Source organism: Giraffa tippelskirchi, chromosome 1 (assembly GCF_054371585.1).
Source record: "Giraffa tippelskirchi isolate mGirTip1 chromosome 1, T2T-mGirTip1v1.2.pri, whole genome shotgun sequence".
Taxonomy (NCBI): Eukaryota; Metazoa; Chordata; class Mammalia; order Artiodactyla; family Giraffidae; genus Giraffa; species Giraffa tippelskirchi.
The window spans coordinates 70712948-70735174 of NC_137275.1; the positions used below are offsets into that span (position 1 = coordinate 70712948).

Genomic DNA, 22227 nt, shown 5'->3' on the forward strand with positions numbered 1-22227 from the left:
TTCTGTGTGCTGTGCTTAGACTCTCAGTCATGTCTGACTCTTTGTGACCCCATGGACTGTAGCCCGCCAGGCTCCTCTGTCCATGGGGATTCTCCAGGCAAGAATACTGGAGTGGGTTGCCATGACCTCCTCCAGGGGATCTTCCCAACCCAGGGATCGAACCCAGGTCTCCTGCATTGCAGGCAGATTTTTTACCATCTGAGCTACCAAGGAAGCCTGAGATATCTCTTCATCTACCTTTAACTTGTTAGATACCTTCACATCCTGTAAAGCTCTCCTGATTGCATCAGTCAATACATCTACAGAAATATCTTTTCTCCCACAGAGAGCTATGAACTGAGATATTTTGTTTGTCTTTATCAATCACCACCCATCCTCAATTCCTAGCTCAGGGTCTAGAGAACCGTTGGCACTTGATTCAGATTTATTTACTAGTTTATTCTTTCCAGTACAAAAGAAAAGGATGTTCTATTTTCCCTGTGTTATTAATCCCATTCCCTCTGATATCTTGCTCCCTCTTTTTATCTGTAATTTCTCTCGATCCTCTCTCTCCTGGCTGCTTCCCTGTATTCTCAAACTTAACTCTCTTTCATTCTTAAAAATATGCAAATGATTTCAGGAATATTTTCAAATATTGTATCAGGCCAGACCATTCGAGACTCCTCATGCTCCATGGCTCAGTCATGTCTGACACTTTGTGACTCCATGGAGCCTGCCAGGTTCCTTTGTCCATGGGATTTTCCAGGCAAGAATACTGGAGTGGGTTGCCATTTCCTCCTCCAGGGGATCTTCCCAACCCATGGCTCAAACTCGCATCTCCTGCATTGCAGGCAGATTCTTTCACAACTGAGCCACCTGGGAAGCCCTCAAGACTCCTTATCTCTCAACAAAAATAACAAAAAACATGAGGTAAAGTTATCATAATGAAATTCAAGCATTAATCTCTTTCTGGGAAGCCCTAAGGCTGATGAACCAGAAAATTAAAATATCTAGGAGATGCTGAAAAAAATATGCATTATTTTTCCTTCAGTATGTGGCAAGAACATAAAGCCTATAACTTTATGCCTCACTAGAGAGAATAAAAATTTTCACAAACTTATATAACATGAATTTTGTAGTGGATCTCTTGCTGATTGGAATAATGGCTTCACCATATTTGCAAATAAATGTCTTAAATATCTTTGAGCTCTAAAAATGCAAGAGTGTAGATACAAATGAAGAGTAAAAGTGGTAGAGTTTTGTGATTTGATGGTTTGATGATTCTTTTCTGGAGTATTTTTGAGAAGTCAAGATTTTTATATGTTAAATAAATAAATATGTACACACTAAATATATTAAAATAGGTAAGCAGAAAAGAGTAAGAGTTCGACTACTTCAGTTTTAGAGTAAACGAAGCCACACAGGCATTAGCTACATCTAATAGCATGCTAGTGTTCCAGCCCTCCAGAAGCATGTTAGCGCCTCAAATATATCACAGAGGCCATGTTTGCCCTTTCAATAGTATATAGATCCAACCTAATCAACTCTTCCATGTACAAGTATGCACTGTGAAATTATCATCTTTTTTGGGTTGTACTGCACAGCATATGGGATCTTAGTTCCCCAACTAGGGATCAAACCCACACCCCCTGCACTGGAAGTCAGAGTCTTAACCACTGGACCACTGGGGAAGTCTAGAAGTTATCATCATTATTGATAATCATTAGCTAAAGCGAAGGAAGACGTAGGAATAATGTCTACTTACAATGAATAATCCTGAGTTATTTACATTGTAATCCACAGCAATGTATTGGGAGATGAGAGCAAGGGATTTCATGTCTCAGTTATGTTGAAACTCTTATTCAGCTGAAATAAAGTCACATAACACAAGGAACATAATACCTAACCAGTGGAAAGACCCGAGGCAAGGACAAGACGGTGTCTCTTTTTCCTCTTCTATTTGTTCAGCTTGCAGCAGAGAGCCTAGTACAGAGCAGATGCTAAATAATTATGTGTTGAATAGATACTATAGCTGAGTTAGAAATTCAGCTCTGGTAGGACAATAAAAAAGACAGCAATATTGATTATGTAGAATATAATTGGGACTTTTGCTGGTCATGGTATATAAATTATGTTAATTCTCTTCAGAGTCTGTAAAACAGGCATATTATCCCCATCACATGAATGGCAAAGACCTAGATCTTTAACACATCTAGCAGGCCTTGAATGAACTAACTGCCTGAGACTATTACTTCTGGCTCATTTGTCATCACTGCAGTCCTTGAACATATATCCCAGGCTATATATGTGTCCTTGGCTTCTACCCCAGCTGAAAAGTGGGACTTCCTCAAGTAGGTCTTCCTCTACTTCATTTATAGCATTTAGCACAACCCTAAATGATTATCTGTTCAGCTCTTGGCTTTCTGTGTGCCTTCTCTGACAGACTGTGAACTCCCCATGGGGGCCTTCATGTGTCTTTTTGATTGTTTTATTCCCAACATTTACTACACTCTCCGATGTATACTATATTTTCAAACATATGTGATGAATAAATGAATGATAGTAAAACTCAAGGTCACAGAAGTTAAGTAATTTACTCAAAGCCCCACAGCTAGTAAGTGATATAAATGAATTTTAGGCTAGGGACATCAAATTTCAAAAGCTGTATCTTAGAGCAACTAAGAAAACGAAAGATTGGTTTGAGATTATAAGATACCTTTGAGATAAATAAGCAGATGGCATATAATAAAGATAAGATAAATTTAATATCCTTGATAAAGTGAAAAGCAATGAAAACTGAAAAGGTTCGTAATGAATATTGCTACCATTTTAGAAATAATCCCCATCATAATTAATGTCAGATATCACACTAAATACTGTATATAAGTTATACTTTTAGGACATAATAACCTCAAGATAGGTATTATTATTATTATTCCTGTTTTATGGAGGATTTAAAACTTTATGCCAATAAATAGCCACGTAAGCAGAGCCCACACGCACTTAAAAGCAAATTTATAAGACTTTCAGACTCAAACTTACGAATTTTTGTGGTTGTCTTGTTTGCTTACTTGTTTCCTTAGACCTACAATCTACAAATTTTTGATGACTAAAATTAAGAGCGGCCCAACTGCTAAAAAAGAGATTGCAATTTAGGCTGACTTCAGTTCAGTTCAGTCACTCAGTCGTGTCCAACTCTTTGTGACCCCATGGACTGCAGCACACCAGGCCTCCCTGTCCATCACCAACTCCCGGAGTTAATATCCAGAAAAGAGATAGTCTCTGGGAACCTTTCCCTGAAATAGTTAATTTTGTTTCTACCTGATTTGGGAACAGGAGCTCTCCTGCCACCTTTCATAAAGAGAAAATAGCTTTCTGGAAAGAAATCTAACCGGACTTGCACCAAGCTTGTGGAAAGAACTGGCAAAGTGTTATGTACTAGAGATGGAGTTTCTAGCGATCCTGGCGGACACTGCTGCCCCCTCGTGCCTAAACACTGTAATAAAACACGCAGAGAATGAGGCTGCTCACCCGCTGGTCTCTGAGCTCCAGGGGGCCCTGTGATGAGTGCTATGACAGTAACCAGGCGGGGGTCTCAGGGACCACCATGCCAGCCTTGAAAGCCTAGAAGCAGTGAGGGTCGAGACACACTCTCCTCTCAGGCAGCTTTTGAGACTCTGGCTAATTGCTCCCTTTGTTTTAAAAAAAATTATTTTGTAGTATCAATTGTAGTATCAATTAATTAACAATGTTAATTTCAAGGATACAGCAAAGTGATTCAGTTATACATACACATGTATCTATTCTTCTTCAAATTCTTTTCCCATTTAGATTGTTACAGAGTATTGAGCAGAGTTCCCTGTGCACTGTAATGGGTCCTTGTTGGTTATCCATTTTAAATATAGCAGTATGGTACTGTGTCAATTCCAAACTCCCCAACTATCCCTCCGCACCCCCAATTAGTTCATTTTCTAAATCTGTGGGTCTGCTTCTGTTTTGTACATAACTTCATTTGTATCCGTTTCTAATTTTTTTAAGACTCCGCATATGAAGGAAATCATGTATTTCTTTTTGTCTGACTTATTTTACTTAGTATGATAATTGTTCTTGGTGGTTTAGAAATATTTGTTGAATCGATGATTTGGTGAACTAATAGGAATAAAAAATTAGGATAATTAGTTCTCTATTGGTTTATTTCTCTTTTCTATAGTTACACTTGCCTTTCACAATGACAGCTTTGTAAGGTATAAAGCTTTATAGTCAAACTCGGGTTCAGATCTCTACTACTGCATAATATCTGTGTGATCTTGGGGAACTTTCTTAAACTCCTCTGACTGCTCATTTCTTTTGTATCATGTGAGAAAATATCTACCTCCTCTGCTTGTTATGAGGATTTAATGATGACATGTATCAAGACCAGGCTCAGTGCTCAGCAGACCACGGGTGATCATTAAACATCCCTTTTGTTAATCCTCCAACCTCTACAGTCTTTCACAGCTTCTTTAGATATACCTTAGAATGGGTTTTTGAAACATCTGGACCTAGACAAATCAAATCAACTACATACACACACATATCACTGTAATCCCTAGTTTGTTTTGGGTAGAGTAAAATGTCCATCATATTTGTCAGCAAGCAGTAAAGAGAACTCATTTTCATTTTCCCAATCTATAGAGAGATGTAATAAAATGACAAGAGGTTATTGCTTATGTTAAAGTGTCTTTAACTATAAAGAACTGAAAACCAATAAATAAAAAGGGCCTACAAAATGAGGAAAATAAATATTCTCACATAGGAAGCCAAGAGATGACAGGCACAATGAAGTTATCAAAGAGCCAGAATCTAGGCAATTTTGTAGGTGGGAAAATTAGACTGAGAGAGAATACAATTATTGCAAAGCTCCAGGAAATGTATTATCTTACAATGGTGTTGTTTCTGAACATGTACATCATTGTCTTAGTGTTTTACTCTCTCTGATTGAAAAATTACATGATTCTTTTAAGCAGATTTTTTAATTCAGTTTTTTTTCCCCCAATATCATTAGGCTGATGGCCTGCCAATTTGAAAGTGATTTGATCAATTCACAAAATCTGCGTAATGACCTTGGTGATATAAAGCAGAAACAAGTAAGGACAGAGTATACCTCTGCATATGGAATACTATTCATAGCATTCCTAATAAGAATATGCAGATTTGCAGTCTTAGCTGGTCCTGTACATTGCTGAGCACAGCCCTGACAGGATATATTCCTTCCAAATCTAGTTAGACTACTAGTTAGACTACTCCAAGTAGTATAGTTGCTAGCTATGGTCAAAATAGTAGAGTATTTGTACAAATCTGAAGAGTTTCTATTGTTTGATTTACAGTGAATGTAACTATAAACAAGATTGTTAAACAGAAACTTCTAAGAAAACCAAAGTCAACCCATACTGAGATAAAGCGGGCATGGTAGGCACAGATCTAAGATAACCCATCCAAGAGCCCTGTCTCCTGGTTATTCAGCCAAATACCAATCCAGATATTGCCATGGGGGGCGGATTTTGTGGATATAATTAAAGCTTTTCCTGCAAAATTTGGGGACCTTCATTTTGCAGAATCAACCTAAATGACCTGAAAAGAGAATGTTAAGAGAAATCAATATTTGTCAAATTTTTAGAATAGTGCTAGGATCTTTATATACATAATATCAATGAGTTAGCATTTCTTCACTATAAGATGCTATTACTTTTCACATTTTATAGATTGAGACTCACAGTTTTGGGATTTCAGTGATTTCTTTGTTAGAACAGCTGAAACTTGAGCCTAGTTTTTGGTTTTTAGGGTTTTCTGTTTTGGCTGTATATCTCATATAATATTTCCTGCTTCCAAACAGTTAGAGAATGAAGCCAGAGGTGAGGAGAAAATGTGCCTCATTTCTTGTATTTCTCCATCGTGGTGATGGTGCAACCTCCTGGGGCTGAGAATGTGCCTTCATCTCCACACTTAAGCAGCTGAGTTGAATCTTGAGTATCACCCAGTGCTCATCTCTTTTCCAATATTACGTAGGAAAGTCTTTCTCCACTTCTTTTTCCAATCTGAAATTCATATTTAATCACTTGAGCTCCAAGGAGTATGTTCAGGGAATGCAGAAGGTTCTTAATGCAAACTTTGGAAGCAGCAAAATACCAAACATATTGGTGGTATCCAGTTTTTTTTTTCCTTTTTCATACATTATCTATTTTAATTTTCATTTGTTTTATTTCACTGTGATATCAGTATTTCTTTCTTAAAGGTTATTTTACAAATTAAACAGACTGCTGCTGCTGCTGCTAAGTCGCTTCAGTCGTGTCCGACTCTGTGCGACCCCATAGACGGCAGCCCACCAGGCTCCCCCGTCCCTGGGATTCTCCAGGCAAGAACACTGGAGTGGGTTGCCATTTCCTTCTCCAGTGCATGAAAGTGAAAAGTGAAAGTGAAGTCGCTCAGTCATGTCCGACTCTTCGCGACCCTATGGACTGCAGCCTACCAGGCTCTTCTGTCCATGGGATTTTCCAGGCAAGAGTAATGGAGTGGGGTGCCATTGCCTTCTCAGATGAAACAGACTAAGAGAGAATAAATGACTCACTAGGTGTTCAAACACCTGGGAATATGAGAACAGAAATTTAAAATTAAAATTGGTTTTAGTAATTTAAAAGTAAAACTAGTTTTACTTCTCAGTGATCAGTTTGTATACTCTGAAAACTGAAGGGCTAATCCTATTATTTTTAAACGAGTTTTTAGCAATCCAATTGTTAAATACAGTAAGGTTTTTAAAATTTGTATTGAACTAAGAAGCGTTTTCTTTTGACCCTGGTGGTCCCCCCATAATTTCTGTGATTGTAATTATGATATGTGGTCACAAGGGTTGGGAAGTGGAGCCAAGATTTTGATCTCAAAAGTCCAAGTACAGAGATGTATTTAAGACATAGTGGTGACCTTGAACAACACAGCACAAGGCATCAAAAATGTCCCTCAGCAAAACTGGATAGAAGAGAGCAGAAGAATTACAGGGGAAAAAATGTTTTGGAGTGCAAGGTGTTCTAAAATCTTGCACACAAGTTTTAGAGGAAACTGCCAGAACAAATTTATTTTCTAATCTTTTAAAAGCCAAGAATTGTCTGAGTGTATATCCATTCAGGATAGATGTTTTTAATACTCTGTTGGAAAAAATGCTGGGCTCTATAAGAATCAGTCCCTGCCTTTGACGTATTTACCAAGTCTAAACAGAGCAGAAAAGTCCACAAATGAACCTGGTGATAAGAGTACTACAAGCTCATGGCACGGCACCATGTACCAATGTAGAACATGCAGGTATCTTTAAATTGTCAGGCAACTAAGAGAAGTAACTTTTCAAAGCAACCCCAGTTTCAAACCAGAGAACTGGGGAGTGGAAATTTAGTTTACAAAAGCCTATGCTTTTCCAACTGGATTACATATTAAACAGGGTGGAATAATAGGTGAAGACAGTCAGGCTTCCCAATTATATGTCTCTGAGAATCAGACTCTCCATCCATCATCTTTATTGTATCACTAAATTCACATCATCTATCTTTCAAAAGTCATCCTTACTGGAGGTGGTGGGGTGTTTTGTTTTCACAATTCAATCAACTAATGAATGGGAAATATTTTTGAATCTCAAAGGATAAAAAGTTATCTTGGTTATGAGATAATCATACTATAACTCAGTTTGATATGCTCATGTCTTGAAAACTAAGAAGATAAAAGTCACTTTCCTAAATTTAAATATATACAAACAATTATGATACAGTTACAGCATATAAAGCAATCATACAATACAATTTGCTTAAGCACCCTTGCATAAAGAGACCTTATATCTGATCTGGGGGCACTCCAGGCACCAGAATCTTAATTGTCATAATTAAATAAAGTCCATGTGGTAATCTGAAAGCAGTTTTAAGCATTTTAAGCTATGACTTTGTAAAATAGTAAATAATTAATAAGCAGTTGGATTCACACTCAAAATAAGCATTTCATGTTTCTGTTCAGTCGCCCATTTGTGTCTGACTCTTTGCCACCCCATGGACTGCAGCACCCCAGGGTTCTCTGTCCCTCCCACCTCCCGAAGTTTGCCAGGTTCATGTCCATTGCATCGGTGATGCCATCCAGCCATCTCATCCTCTGACACCTTCTTCTCCTTCTTCCCTCAATCTTTCCCAGGATAAGGAACTTTTCCAATGAGTTAGCTGCTTGCATCAAATGACCAAAATAATGGAATTTCAGCTTCAGCATCAATCCTTCCAACGAGTACTCAGGGTTGATCTCCCTTAACATTGACTGGTTTGATCTCCTTGCTATCCAAGGGACTCTCAGGAGTCTTCTCCAGCACCATAATTCAAAGGCATCAATTCTTTATCTCTCTGTCTTCTTTATGATCCAGCTCTCACAACCGTACATGACCACTGGGAAAACCATGGCCTTGACTATACATACTTTTGTTGGCAGAGTAATGTCTCTGCTTTCCAACACACTGTCTGGATTTGTCATTCACTTTTGTATTAACAAATATGTACATATACATATTACATACACATTAAGTCCTCAGATGAGTTTTAAATATGTCTTTACCTTGCCACTATTTCCAGATCTCAATGTGTTCACCAGCCCTGAAGTTGTTCTCTGAACTTGTCCTTTTGGGGTTTTGTGGAGGCTTCATGGTATAGGCATGGTTGATTAAATCATTATCCACTGGTGACTGAATTGAACTTCCAGCTCCTCTCCCCGCCCTAGAGGTCAGAGGACTGGGACTGAAAATTCTAACCCTCTAACCACCTGGTGGGATCCCCTGACAACCATCTCCCATTCTCACATCAGAACAGTTCAGTTCAGTTCAGTCACTCAGTTGTGTCCATCTCTTTGCAAACCCATGGACTGCAGCACACCAGGCCTCCTTATGCATCACCAACTCCCAGAGTTTACTCAAACTCATGTCCATTGAGTCAGTGATGCCATCCAACCATCTCATCCTCCGTCATCCTCTTCTCCTCCTGCCTTCAATCTTTCCCAGCATCAGGGTCTTTTCAAATGAGTCAGCTCTTCATATTAGGTGGCCAAAGTATTGGAGTGTCAGCTTCAACATCAGTCCTTCCAATGGACATTCAGGACTGATTTCCTTTAGGCTGGACTGGTTGGATCTCCTTGCTGTCCAAGGGACTCTCAAGAGTCTTCTCCAACACCACAGTTCAAAAGCATCAATTCTTCAGCGCTCAGCTTTCTTTATAGTCCAACTCTCACATCCATACATGACCACTGGAAAAACCATAGCCTTATCTAGATGGACCTTTGTTAGCAAAGTAATGTCTCTGCTTTTTAATATGCTGTCTAGGTTGATCATAACTTTCCTTCCAAGGAGTAAGTGTCTTTTAATTTCATGGCTGCAGTCACCATTTGCAGTGATTTTGGAGCCCCCAAAAATAAAGTCAGCCATTGTTTCTCCATCTATTTGCCATGAAGTGAAGGGACCAGATGCCATGATCTTAGTTTTCTGAATGTTGAGCTTTAAGCCAACTTTTTCACTCTCCTCTTTCAGTTTCATCAAGAGGCTCTTGCATGGGATCCAACAATTACCTTATTAACATAACAAGAGATACCTTTATTTCTCTCATAGTTTTAGGAACTCTGCTAGAAATGGATACTCAGAAGAAACATGTATTTCTCCTTATAAATCACAGTATCGGAGTGTCCCTTCTGCTTTCCATTCATTGGATAGTTTGTTATTCGGTCCCAGCAAACCATTAGAGACCATGAAATATACTTTTCCCATGGGTTTAGAAGCAGGGAGAAATTGTTGATAAATAGCCCTATAGACACCTGTTCTTGCCTTGTTCAATCTGTTGATTGCCTTTCTGTGTATCTCATGGGTTATTTCCACATGTTCTTCTAAGTGTTCCAGATGCTTTCTGGTCTCTCCTTATGAACTCATAGCTGGTTCATTTTAAGTGTGGTTTTTGACAATTGTACTGCTTAAGAAGATAACTTCCTTTGAGAATCGCCAACTTGCTTGTTATCAGTTCTTGTGAGAAGGATGAGATGCTCTACTTATTTGGGGGAGTGATCTTAATCTCCCTTTTTCTTACCTGGAGCAAGTGCCCAGTGTCCAGTCTTTGTTTTGCCCATAGTATGCTGTACCACTTATTAAAGAGGTGTCATCTACTTCCTTTGTCAGAAAGAATAACTGAAAGAATAGTTTTTGGACAAAACATGGATGCCATGACATTTCTATTTGTAGAAACCCAAGCTTTTCAACTTAAGCACATGGATGCCTTTCTTGGCAACAGGAGTGGATGTGAGGGTTGATGAAAAACAACAGATGCTTAAAAGATGTGATATAAAAGGCTCCCCAAGGAATTATTTATTTCACAAGGACTTTTAGTTTTCATTTTTTCTGATATTTTTGTATTAATTCTTCTTTTTGGATTCACAATGATTTATGGGAAGAGAAGATTTCAGCCAGCGAGTGGACAAATATTAGCTACAGAATACATCAGATTTGCATATCACTACAACTATTTCTAGAGTATGCCATCGGAGTTCTGACAACCTTCAAGGAAATGTTAAAAGACTTTCTGAAGAGGTAAAAGTGTAAGGACTCACAACGCACCTCAAAAGAGAATTTCTTTAGCATTTCCCTATGCATACATGGATCTCTCTGCAAAGCCCCATGCCCAACACTTTTCATGGACTACTGTATTTCTAATGTACTCCCCTAAACATTAGTAGGGAAAACTTTTCTTTAATTAATAAAAGGCTCCCGAGTTTCCTCTGACATTTACTTCCAGTATAGTGGCCTTTTATTCTTCTCAGCTGTCATTTACAATTGCAGTGTTCCCCTGTCTTTGAGGGTAAACGCTGATGATATTAGAGAGAGCGGATTCAATTTATAAAGCTAGACAGGGAGGCATAACTCATATCTGCTTTGTAGGCTCATTGCATTATATCAGCCCAGCACTCGACTGGGTTCAACTGCTTTGGTGGATATCATTTAACCCTAGTATAGCCATACTGAGGTTACAGTCACTCTTTGTATAATGGAGTTCTGTTTACCAAATTCCACGTTATTAATATTGTACTGACAGCTCACATTTAATGATCAAATATGATGTGCAAAGAAGAGTTCAAAGATAGAAACACACTGTGGAATTATCTTATTAATCCTCGTGACAGCCCTCTAGTGTCAATAGTTATCCCCATGTTACAGAGGGGAACAAGGGCACTTAGAGGAAATGTTTGTCTGAAGCTCTGCAGCTTTCAAGTAGAAGGGAGGTTCAGTGCAGTACTTCTATCTCACTCCAGAGCCCAGGAGCATAAGCATTTCACTAGTTGATTCTAAACGCTTCCCAACAGAATGGCACCAGCTATTGTATGGACGTGAAGGTGTCTGTGATGTCCACACATCAGGCTAGACATCAGGAAAGCCAGACACAAGGTAAGGCTCAGCAGCCCATCGTGTGCTTTACAGGCAATTCCTGTAACCTCAAACTCAGTCTCCTCAGTTTAAAAATGATGCCCCTAGAGTAGATTACAGGTATCCCTGCTTTAGGGATAAAGACCTACATTAACCCCTATTTTTGCTAATGAAAAGAAATCTGAAGAGGATTTTCACTTTTATGTAGAAAAGCAAAAAGTGAAATATAGCATAAAGCATTCGTTTTGCAGTTAGCTGATACAGAGGCAGCACACCCCAAGCACCAACGGGCACAGTCAAGCCCTCCTCCCCCAAGAACCACCCTCTGCATCTCAGCATCAAGCCCCCATAGCTTTGAACTGTATCTGTGAGCGTCTCTGCTTTATCTTGACTTATTTTGTGCATCCATTAGCAAGATGTGTCCTAAGGTGACTGCTTCTGTGTTTTCTGCCATTTCAGCTTTCAGGAGGTTTTTTTTTTTTTTTAAAATAATTTTATTTATTTTAGTTGGGGGCTAATTACTTTACAATATTGTAGTAGTTTTTGCCATACATTGACATGAATCAGCCATGGGTTTACATGTGTTCCCTTTCCTGTACCCCCCACCCACCTCCCTCCCCATCCCATCCCTCTGGGTCATCCCATTGCCCCGGCCCTGAGCATTTGTCTCATGCGTCGAACATGGAATGGTGTTCTGTTTCACATATGATAATATACATGTTTCAGTGCTATTCTCCCAGGAGGTTTTATAGGAGCACTCTTCTTTTCGAGAGCAGGAGAAACCCATTTAAGCTATAAAGTTGCTTAAATCCTCAAACTCTGTGGTCAATAGACTAGGCTCTGCCATTTTCTAATTATGAGAACATGGGTAGTTTCTAATATTTGCTCATCAGTAAAATGGAGGAAATGCTAGCATCTATCCATTCCCATGAGAAAATCCAGGAAAAGCATTTAACACAATGTATTAATTTATCATCATCATAATCATTGCTATCACCATCACCATCATCATGCTAATTATTATTACAAAAGTTTCTCATTTACTAGTATTGATATTAGTAGTAGCAAAATAGTCATAATACATTTATAACAGACCTTGCCACATGTCTCATAACACTACCTAAGGCAGCTGAGTAGTATCAACAGGGAATACAAGGCCCCAAGGCAAGTGTCTCTTTACCAACTGACAAAATAGCATGGCAGTTACATGCTAAGAAAATCGCACTCTCTATATATCACATTCTGATCATATCATTGTGAAGAGTTTAAGAAGCAGTGAAGGAAACTCGCTGGTCATAACAGATTAATGTACCAGCCAGCACAGCACCAGGAAATCCTAGCTACTTAACATTTGATGGAGTAGTTCACTTAACCTGTCCTAAAATCTGGGACTTTTCCCAAAGCACTTTAGTGTCCAGCCATTCATAGTCAGATTAAAGTGTATGTGGTAAGGAGGTGGAGAGGTCCTTGCTGAACTAAAGGCAATCATTTCCCAAAAAAGAAATTAAAAACATTTCATTATCCCCAAATCTCACAAACTACAATTATATATGTTGTTGTGCAGTCACTAAGTCATGTCTGACTCTTTCCCACCCCATGGACTGCAGCACACCAGGTTTCTCTGTCCTTCAACATCTCCCACAGTTTGCTCAAATTCATGTCCATTGATTTAGTGATGCTATCTAACCATCTCATCCTCTGTTTTCCTCTTCTCCTTTTGCCTTTGATCTCTCCCAGCATCAGAGTCTTTTTCAATGAGTCAGTTCTTCGCATTAGGTGACCAAAGTATTGGAGCTTCAGCTTTAGCATTGGTCCTTCAAATATTTAGGGTTGATTTCCTTTAGGATTGACTGATTTGATCTCCTTGTTGTCCAAGGGACTCTCAAGAGTCTTCTCCAGCACCACAATTCAAAAGCATCAATTCTTCAGCACTCAGCGTTCTTTATGGTCCAACTCTAACATCCATACACAACTACTGGAAAAATCATAGCTTTGACTACATGCACCTTTGTATGTGCATACACACATACACACACACACACACACATATATATGTGTGTGTATATATATATTTAATTTTTAAAAAAATTTTAAATCGATACTCCCGTTTGGGTTGGCTCTCTCCAACACAGCCACCATAATGGAAGATGTGGAAGCAAACAAATGTAGTGTGTCTTCCCAAAAGAAGTATTTCCATAGTAGGATCTCCAGAAGCCCACTTTTTCAGTCCTAAAAAATTATAATCCAAAAGACAAGATAACATTGCAATTAATGAAGTCAGGGAGGTGTAAGTTTGATTACACTAATCTTCAAATTCCATAAAAGCCAAAATGGAATATTTAAAAATTCACTTCTCTATCCTTGGTGTCCAGGAGAGTGCTCAATGCATAGAACACACTAAAGGACAATTTATTTAAAGAGTAGACACATGTATGACTCTGTAAGAAAACTGTGTGACTCCAACAAGTTACATAATTTTCATCTCTCCAAGCTTCATCTTCATCTCTAAGTAACCCTTACTTTTCAGGGTTAGTGAAAATGTTATTTAATAAAAGAGATGATGTAGGGAAGAAGGCAGTGAATGTACACTCATTAAACAGCTATTACTGTGCTGATGTGGTCCAGCAGCCTGCCATCAAAGCATCCTTATCTGCATGAAAATCTGTGCATCACTTTATCCCTTGGAGGGATCTGGACACACATCTTGATATCCCATAGTAATTTTCAGAATGACGATTAGATTCATGAGGAAAGCAAATTATTGTTGTTTGTTCATGGGACTTGGTGAATATCAAATCACCATGTGATTCTGGTCAGCAACTCCTCTCAATGTGAAATTTTCTCATAAACCAGTGGTGGTCGCACATATGTGTACAGCCCTTCTGGAAATCGATGTGACTGTGCATACCAAGAGCCTTAACATGGTTTAGAGCCGTAACATGGTTTAAACCCTTTGGTCTTATGAGCCTCCTTCTGGGATTAGTCATAAAGATAGAACCACAGGTGGAACCACAGATGTATGCACTAGAATGTTAATTACATTATTATTCCTATGTAGTTCAAAAATGTGCTGAAATTCCCTAAATACCCAACAGTATAGTAAAACAATGGACACATTATTATGCAGCCTTGAATAATAATGAAATGTTACAGTCAAGATATTTTTTTATGGTAAAAAGAATAAGATGCAACACTGCATTCTTATTCTAATTTTATTATTGTTTGTTGTTCAGTTGCTAAGTTGTGTCCAACTTCTAATTTTATATGTACAGCATATTTATATACAGTTAGATAACAGACCAAAATATTCTTACAGTAATATGATTATAGGTGATTTTTATCTACTTTATTTTTTCTATAGACAATATATTTTTACTAAATGATCATTTGCTAATAATCAGATGAAATGTCATTAGAAAATAAAATACAGAAGCCATAAAGCTTCTATAGAAGGTTTAGTAAGGTATAGAAAGTTATAGTAACTTCTCACAGTATAGGTAAGTGAGCTTTCCTCACTTTCTCTAAAGCTGGGAACTACTGCTTCTTGGTTTTATGGTGAAGAAAACCAAATTAACAAATTCATACTTCAGTGTTTAGCCCTTACTGAACTTATTTGAAAATATCATCCCTTAAAAATGATATCAGGGGAAGTGGTCCAGTGGTTAATAATCCACCTTCGGTGAAAGGGATGCAGGTTCGATCCCCAGTCGGGGAACTAAGATCCCACATACTGTAGAGCAAGTAAGCCCACTCCACAACCAGAGAGTCCGTGAGCCATAATGCAAGAACCTGCAAGATGCAATGAAGATCTCATGTGCCGTAAATGAGACCCGATGCAGCTGAATAAATAAATGACACCAGGGGAAATGAAAATAATTTATACTGCTAAATGATGTGATGATGGTCCTACTCAAGCATCAGAGCACAGATATTTGAAGCATTTTTCAAATAAGCCTCAAGACACACACTGCTAACAGTTCACCTAATGTGTATTCTTATCTTCTTCCTGGGTATGTGAGCCTTCTCTTGTGGTTTGAGGTGGACATATTAAGTGATTTCCAACCAAATAAATTAGAGTGGAAAGACTAAGTACCACCTTAGGATGTGGTCCATAAGTACTTCCTATGCTCACTCCTCAATGATCTTTTTCTCCTTTGGACGAGGGCCAAAGACCTCCTTTGGATCTTTTTCTCCTTTGGATGCCCCATAGCAATGGCCAAGTTTCATTAGCCTATGTCCCTTGATAGCACTTCCCAGGAAGCACTAGTGGTAAAGAGCCAGCCTGCCAATGCAGGAGATGTAAGAGAAGTCGGTTTGTTCCCTGGGTGAGGAAGATTCCCCTGGAGGAAGGCACAGCAACCCACTCCAGTATTCTTGCCTGGAGAATCCCCATGGACAGAGGAACCTGGAGGGCTATAGTCCACAGGGTCACAAAGGGTCAGACATGACTGAAGTGACTTCAGTTCAGTTCAGACTCTCAATCGTGTCCGACTCTTTGCAACCCCATGGACTGCAGCACGCAAGGCTTCCCTGTCCATCACCCACTCCCGGAGCTTTCTCAAACTCATGTCCTTCGAGTTGGTGATGCCATCCAGCCATCTCATCCTCTGTCATCCTCTTCTCCTCCTGACTTCAATCTTTCCCAGCATCAAGGTCTTTTCCAAGGGGTCATTTCTTCACATCAGGTGGCCAAAGTATTGGAGTTTCAACTTCAGCATCAGTCCTTCCAGTGAATATTCAGGACTGATTGCCTTTAAGATTGATTGGCTTGATCTCCTTGCAGTCTAAAGGACTCTCAAGAGTCTTCAACACCACAGTTCAACAGCATCAGTTCTTCTGCGCTCAGCTTTCTTTATGGTCCAATTCTCACATCCATTCATGACTACTGGAAAAACCATAGCTTTGACTAAAAGCACCTTTGTCAGCAAAGTAATGTCTCTGCTTTTTAGTATGCTGTCTAGGTTGGTCATAACTTTTCTTCCAAGGAGCAAGCATCTTTTAATTTCATGGCTGCAGTCACCATCTGCAGTGATTTTGGAGCCCCCCAAAAATAAAGTCTATCACTGTTTCCATTGTTTCCCCATCTATTTGCCATGAAGTGATAGGACCGGACGCCATGATCTTTGTTTTTTGAAAGTTGAGTTTTAAGCCAGCTTTTTCACTCTCCTCTTTCATTTTCATTAAGAAGCTCTTTAGTTCTTCTTTGCTTTATGCCATAAGGATGGTGTCATCTGCATATCTGAGGTTATTGACATTTCTCGCGGCAATCTTGATTCCAATTTATGCTTCATCCAGCCCAGGATTTCACATGATGTACTCTACATATAGATTAAATAAGCAGGGTGACAATATACAACCTTGATATACTCCTTTCCCAATTTTAAACCAGTCTGTTGTTCCATGTCAGGTTCAAACTGTTGCTTCTTGACATGCATACAGATTTCTCAGGAGGCAGGTCAGGTGATCTGGTATTCCCATCTCTTTCAGAATTTTCCATAGCTTGTTGTGATCTACACAATCAAAGGCTTTGGCATAATCAATAAAGCAGAAGTAGATGTTTTTCTGATTTTCTCTTGCTTTTTCAATGATCCACCGGATGTTGGCAATGTGATCTCTGGTTCCTCTGCCTTTTCTGAATCCAGCTTGAACATCTGGAAATTCACGGTTCACATGCTGTTGAAGCCTGGCTTGGAGAATTTTGAGCATTACTTTGCTAGAGTGTGAGATAAGTGCAGTTGTGCAGTAGTTTGAACACAAGTCCCTTAATAACTCAGATCAGTTCAACCACTCCTGTTAGACAAGCAAAAATATACTGCATTTTTTTAAATTTGTTATGTATTTAGGATCTTGTTTGTTACAGCAAGAGTTAACTCAACTAACACAGCCACATTGTTTATGGTTTACACTTAGCTGTATGCATGGGCAGGTCAAACTCTTCTTGATGGAGAGGTGGAGATACCTCTTTTGTGCAGAAATGACTATAAAACTGGTAAGGGAGGAGTTAGAAAATAGACCATTATACTGCTTTGTAAGTCACTAGCGTCCTGAAAAGTATGATTAATCTTTTTCACCTGAAGGTAGTAAAATGTATTGCTTCCCCATAAGAACTCTTTTGAATAAATAGAAGATCATCACTCCTGGATTATTTTTATCATCTTATTTATTGTTTTTTACCTTTCTTCTTCCATCTGGATGTGGGTCTCATGAAGACAAGACATTTATCTTGTTTATTACTGCTGCCTCATTTCTTAGAAAAGTTCCTAGAATAATAGACCTACGGTATGTACGGGCTAAAGCTGTAAATTAAAGTAATAAATAAAAAATGAATAAAGACAAATTAGCTTGCTGAGTCTTACCACCCTAAAACTTGACCGGGAGTTTTCAGTTGGCAGAGAAAGGATTTCTTCTGACCCAGACATATGATTAAACATAAAGCAAACACATATGAGACCGTCAGTTTCTGAATTTCAATTCACATTATAAGATATATCTATCAAATGCATCTAGAGAATAAAGACAGCTGCCAAGTTTGCTAACTGCAGGTATCCCTTCATTTGCCATCTTTGTCTCTTGCTAGAGTCATTTGAACTCTGAGGCAAGTGTCTAGTTTTGACCTTGCACATATTCACCACCTGATGGCAGACAGCCATCTATTTGCTGTCTCCTTACTATCCCCAGCAGATGGCTCAGAGATAAATAGCCAATAAATCACAATTTCCATGCATGAGAGGGTCTAACTACAAAGTGCTTATTTGCTCTTAAAATTGTTTCTGTCGCTGCCAACTAGATAAAGTCATTTAGTCAAAACTTTTGAGTGATGAACTATATACACACCATCTTCTTTCCTCTTGGAGTTGCAACTCTTGATTGTTCATTTATGTACTAGTGAGGATTTTCCAGAGAAACAAAGCCAATGCATGTGTATATATACAGAAAGTGATTTATTTAAACAATTGGCTCACATGATTGTGAAAGCTTAGCCAGTCCAGAATCTGAGGGAAGAGAGAGACAGGCTAGAGATTCAGGAACTCAGGAAGGAATTGCAGTTCAGGTTCAAAGTCAGTCTGCTGTAGAACCAAGAAGAACCAGTGTTGCCTATCAGGTCCCAAGGCTGGAAAATTCTCGTTTGCTCTGGAGAGATTAGCCTTTTGTTTCATTCAGGTCTTCAAATGACTAGGTAAGACCTACTCATATGCTGGAGGGTAATTTCTTTTACTCAAAATCCACCAATTTAAATGTAAATCTCATTCAAAAACACCCTTATAGAAAGATCCAGAATAATGTTTGACCAAATAATTGTGCATTGTGGCTCAGACAAATTGACATATAAAAGTAGATATCATAATTTGCTTGCTTGGTTTTTTTTTTTTTCTAATTTGTTTCTGGCTGTCTTTCCTTTGCTGCAATTCTCTTAGGTCCTCAGGGTCATTATTTCCACAGGGCTTATTTAACACAAAACCTTGTGATAATCTGGAAAGTTTCAAGCTCACATTCCAGCTCTTCCACTGGATCTCTGAGAAACAAGGCACTCTACCACAGAACCTAGTTCCTTTTCAGTGAATGGAGATATCTATGTCATAGGTTTATTATAATAATCGAATGGGAAAAATACACATTGACAAGCCTGTAAACACAAGCTTCACATTGGCAACTACTATTTGAAACTCTGTTAATGTATCAAAGGTACTACCTTTCAAGCCAACAAAGAAGAAAATAGAAAATTCCTCATGTGAAGGACATGACAGTTGTGAGTAACTGAGTTATCGAAAAACTGCTACTGCTGCTGCTAAGTCGCTTCAGTCGTGTCCGACTCTGTGTGACCCCACAGACAGCAGCCCACCAGGCTCCGCCATCCCTGGGATTCTCCAGGCAAGAATACTGGAGTGGGTTGCCATTTCCTTCTCCAGTGCATGAAAGGGAAAAGTGAAAGTGAAGTCACTCAGTCGTGTCCGACTCTTCGCGACCTCATGGACTGTAGCCTACCAGGCTCCTCCGTCCATGGGATTTTCCAGGCAAGAGTACTGGAGTGGGGTGCCCTTGCCTTCTCCATATTGAAAAAAGGAAACATCAAATTAATACATCAAGTTTATTCATGAGGGGACAATGATTTTAAGAGTTAAGAGTTTTAAAGACCACAAATGATTTTTGAAGATCCCAGAAATAGCCTCAGATTTAAAGTACACAGAATATCCATGTCTAACGCCAGGGGAATTAGCATACCTCTGATTCTCCCCCAGTGAATCTTGGAGATGCTGGTAAATCAGGGGGTTCTGTGAGAGTTGAAGTGAGGGAGCTTACAGAAAATGGGCCTGTTCCTGAAAAGCTACTCAGAAGGACCAGACAGAACTTATCCCTTCCCCACCTTTAGTATGCAGTTAGCATCCCATGTGTGGTTTGATGTCAGATTGCTTTGTGATTGTGTCTCCACTGTTCCAGGGGTCTCTCCAGTTCAGATTCCTGACCAGATTGTTTTTGAAACTCCAAAGAGTGAAATAATTTTTTTGCCCTTACATCACTGTCAAGTCCACTTGATTAGTCCTCACCTCAGCATAAGGCAGACTTTATATGACATTGGGCTTCCCTGATGGCTCAGACAGTAAAGAATCTGCCTGCAATACAGGAGACTGGATTCGATCCCTGGGTTGGGAAGATCCTCTGGAGAATGGAATGGCTACCCACTCCAGTATTCTTGCCTGGAAAAGTCCATGGACAGAGGAGCCTGGGGGGCCACAGTCCATGGGGTCACAAAGAGACGGACACGACTAGGCAACTAACACTTTCACTTTCGCTTGTATGACATTTTAGGTTTCAGTTCCTTTTATAGAAAATTTCAATTTCAGAGGGGTACCTTTGCTCTCTGGCCCCATCATGTCAATAATCCAACATTAGTGGCTTTCCCATGTGTCCATCAGTATCCATCAGTCTTAAATAACTCCAACCACGGGACAAAGGTGGGAATTCATTACATTCAGGCTGTCTCTTTTTACACCCTCCTCTTCAGAACCTAAAAAAATCTTGGGGTCTTTTCTTGCTCAAGTGACTTATTTCTACCCTTGTTATTATGTAGTCCGGAGCAATCTGTTAACAGAGATTAGTAGCTCTTCCCGCGCTAGGCTTGTGGGGCCACCTTAGACCTAAGGGAGCACACCATTTTCACATTAAACTAAAGATGATATGTGTCCAGCACATCTGCAGAGGACACAACAGCAAGGTCCAGTCAAGACCGTATCAGAAACCTCTTGCAGTGTCCTTGCTATATGAAAAACAAATTTCCTCCTACCCCATTGATAACATATATACATGTTCTTAAAAGCAACCATGTGTTTTTAATGTGTCAGACCAGCTGTGATGCTGATACTATGCAAAGATTTTTACATCAGCAACTTTTTTTCATTCTGTGAGAACTGGAACAAAGAGAAGTTTATAGTGCACTTTTATTCTTTTTGTGATAATGGATGGATGGATGGATAACTTTCTTGGTTCAGCTTTGCACAGTAGACAGTTCTATTTCAAAATGTGCAGAAAATCCATTTTATGAACACTTTGCTCATATTGCTTCTCTCTCACTTCCTCTAGGAATGTCCCAGCGGGGTTGTTAATGAAGATACCTTCAAAGAGATTTACTCGCAGTTCTTTCCACAGGGAGGTAGGTACAAATGCGGACCAGTGAATGTACTTTCAGCTAGAATTATGCTTGCAGTCTTGAGTTTGGTTTAATCTTTCATGGCATGACTCTACATTTTTCATCTTTACATCCAAGAATTAATACACAGCATGCTGCACATGTGATTCTCAATACATCATAAAAGTGAGCTACTTACAAATTATCAAATATCCAAGAGTTCACTCTTTCGCTGAATACAAGTAGTATTACCGAGTGCCTGTTGCCACATCCCTCAAAAGCGTGGCGCTTTCTGACTATGATGGATGGGTCCTGAAAGCCGCAAAGCTTTCATATGCATTACAACGTCTCATTCTCCCAACTTTCAAAATTAGAAAGTGTAGTTATCCTCAATTTTTTGGATCTGAAATCTGGGGCTTAGAGAAGCTAAATGTTTTGCTCAGGGTCATACATCCACTAAAATGGCAGATCTAGATTAGAATCCCCTGTCGCTCAAATGATAAAGAATCTGCCTGCAGTGCAGGAGACTCGGGTTTGACCCCTGAGTCAGGAAGATCCTCTAGAGAAGGGAATGGCTACCCACTCCAGTATTCTTGCCTGCAGAATCCCATGGACAGATGAGCCTGGCAGGCTACAGTCCATAGCATTGCAAAATGCCAGACATGATTGAGCAACTAACTGCTACTAGATTAGAACCTAGATGTTTCTGGAGTCGTATCTAGGCTTTCTGCTGCTCCTTTCTGCTCTTCCTCTCTTTTTCAGCAACTCTTCATTATTACCCCTCTCCCTGCATCTAAGAAAATCAATACCATTTTAGACATTATTTTAACTGGGAAGAAAACAAAGAGAGCATAATGATAATGTGTACATATTAGAGATGAGTGAAGAGATACATTTGCCAGTGGATCTTATAATCTCTCCTTTGATCACTCGTCAGGATGCCCAGCTCAAACTTGTCCTGCAAACTTCCATGTTTCCAGCTGTGTGTTAGGTGCTGATGATGTAAGGGGAGTGAGATTGTCCCAAAGAATGGTAGAGCCTAGTGTAGCAGATGGGCAGTGCCAGCGTGAAAAATAAACGTGAAGACAGGACTTAACAACATAATATTATGAGAACACAATGTAGGCACAATTAGACCAGCTGAATGACAGGGAGGACATAAAAAAGAATCGATCCAGATAAACTG

General features: G+C 39.2%; 1 protein-coding gene across 2 annotated transcripts in view; it reads left to right on the plus strand.

The window, feature by feature from the left end:
• KCNIP4 (potassium voltage-gated channel interacting protein 4) overlaps positions 1-22227 on the plus strand; it is a 225730-nt gene that overhangs the window by 184269 nt on the left and 19234 nt on the right. For both annotated transcript variants that reach the window (XM_081550411.1, XM_081550492.1), the window contains one exon: positions 20996-21065. In XM_081550411.1, the coding sequence (XP_081406537.1) occupies positions 20996-21065 (70 nt within the window). The remainder of the gene's footprint in view (positions 1-20995; positions 21066-22227) is intronic.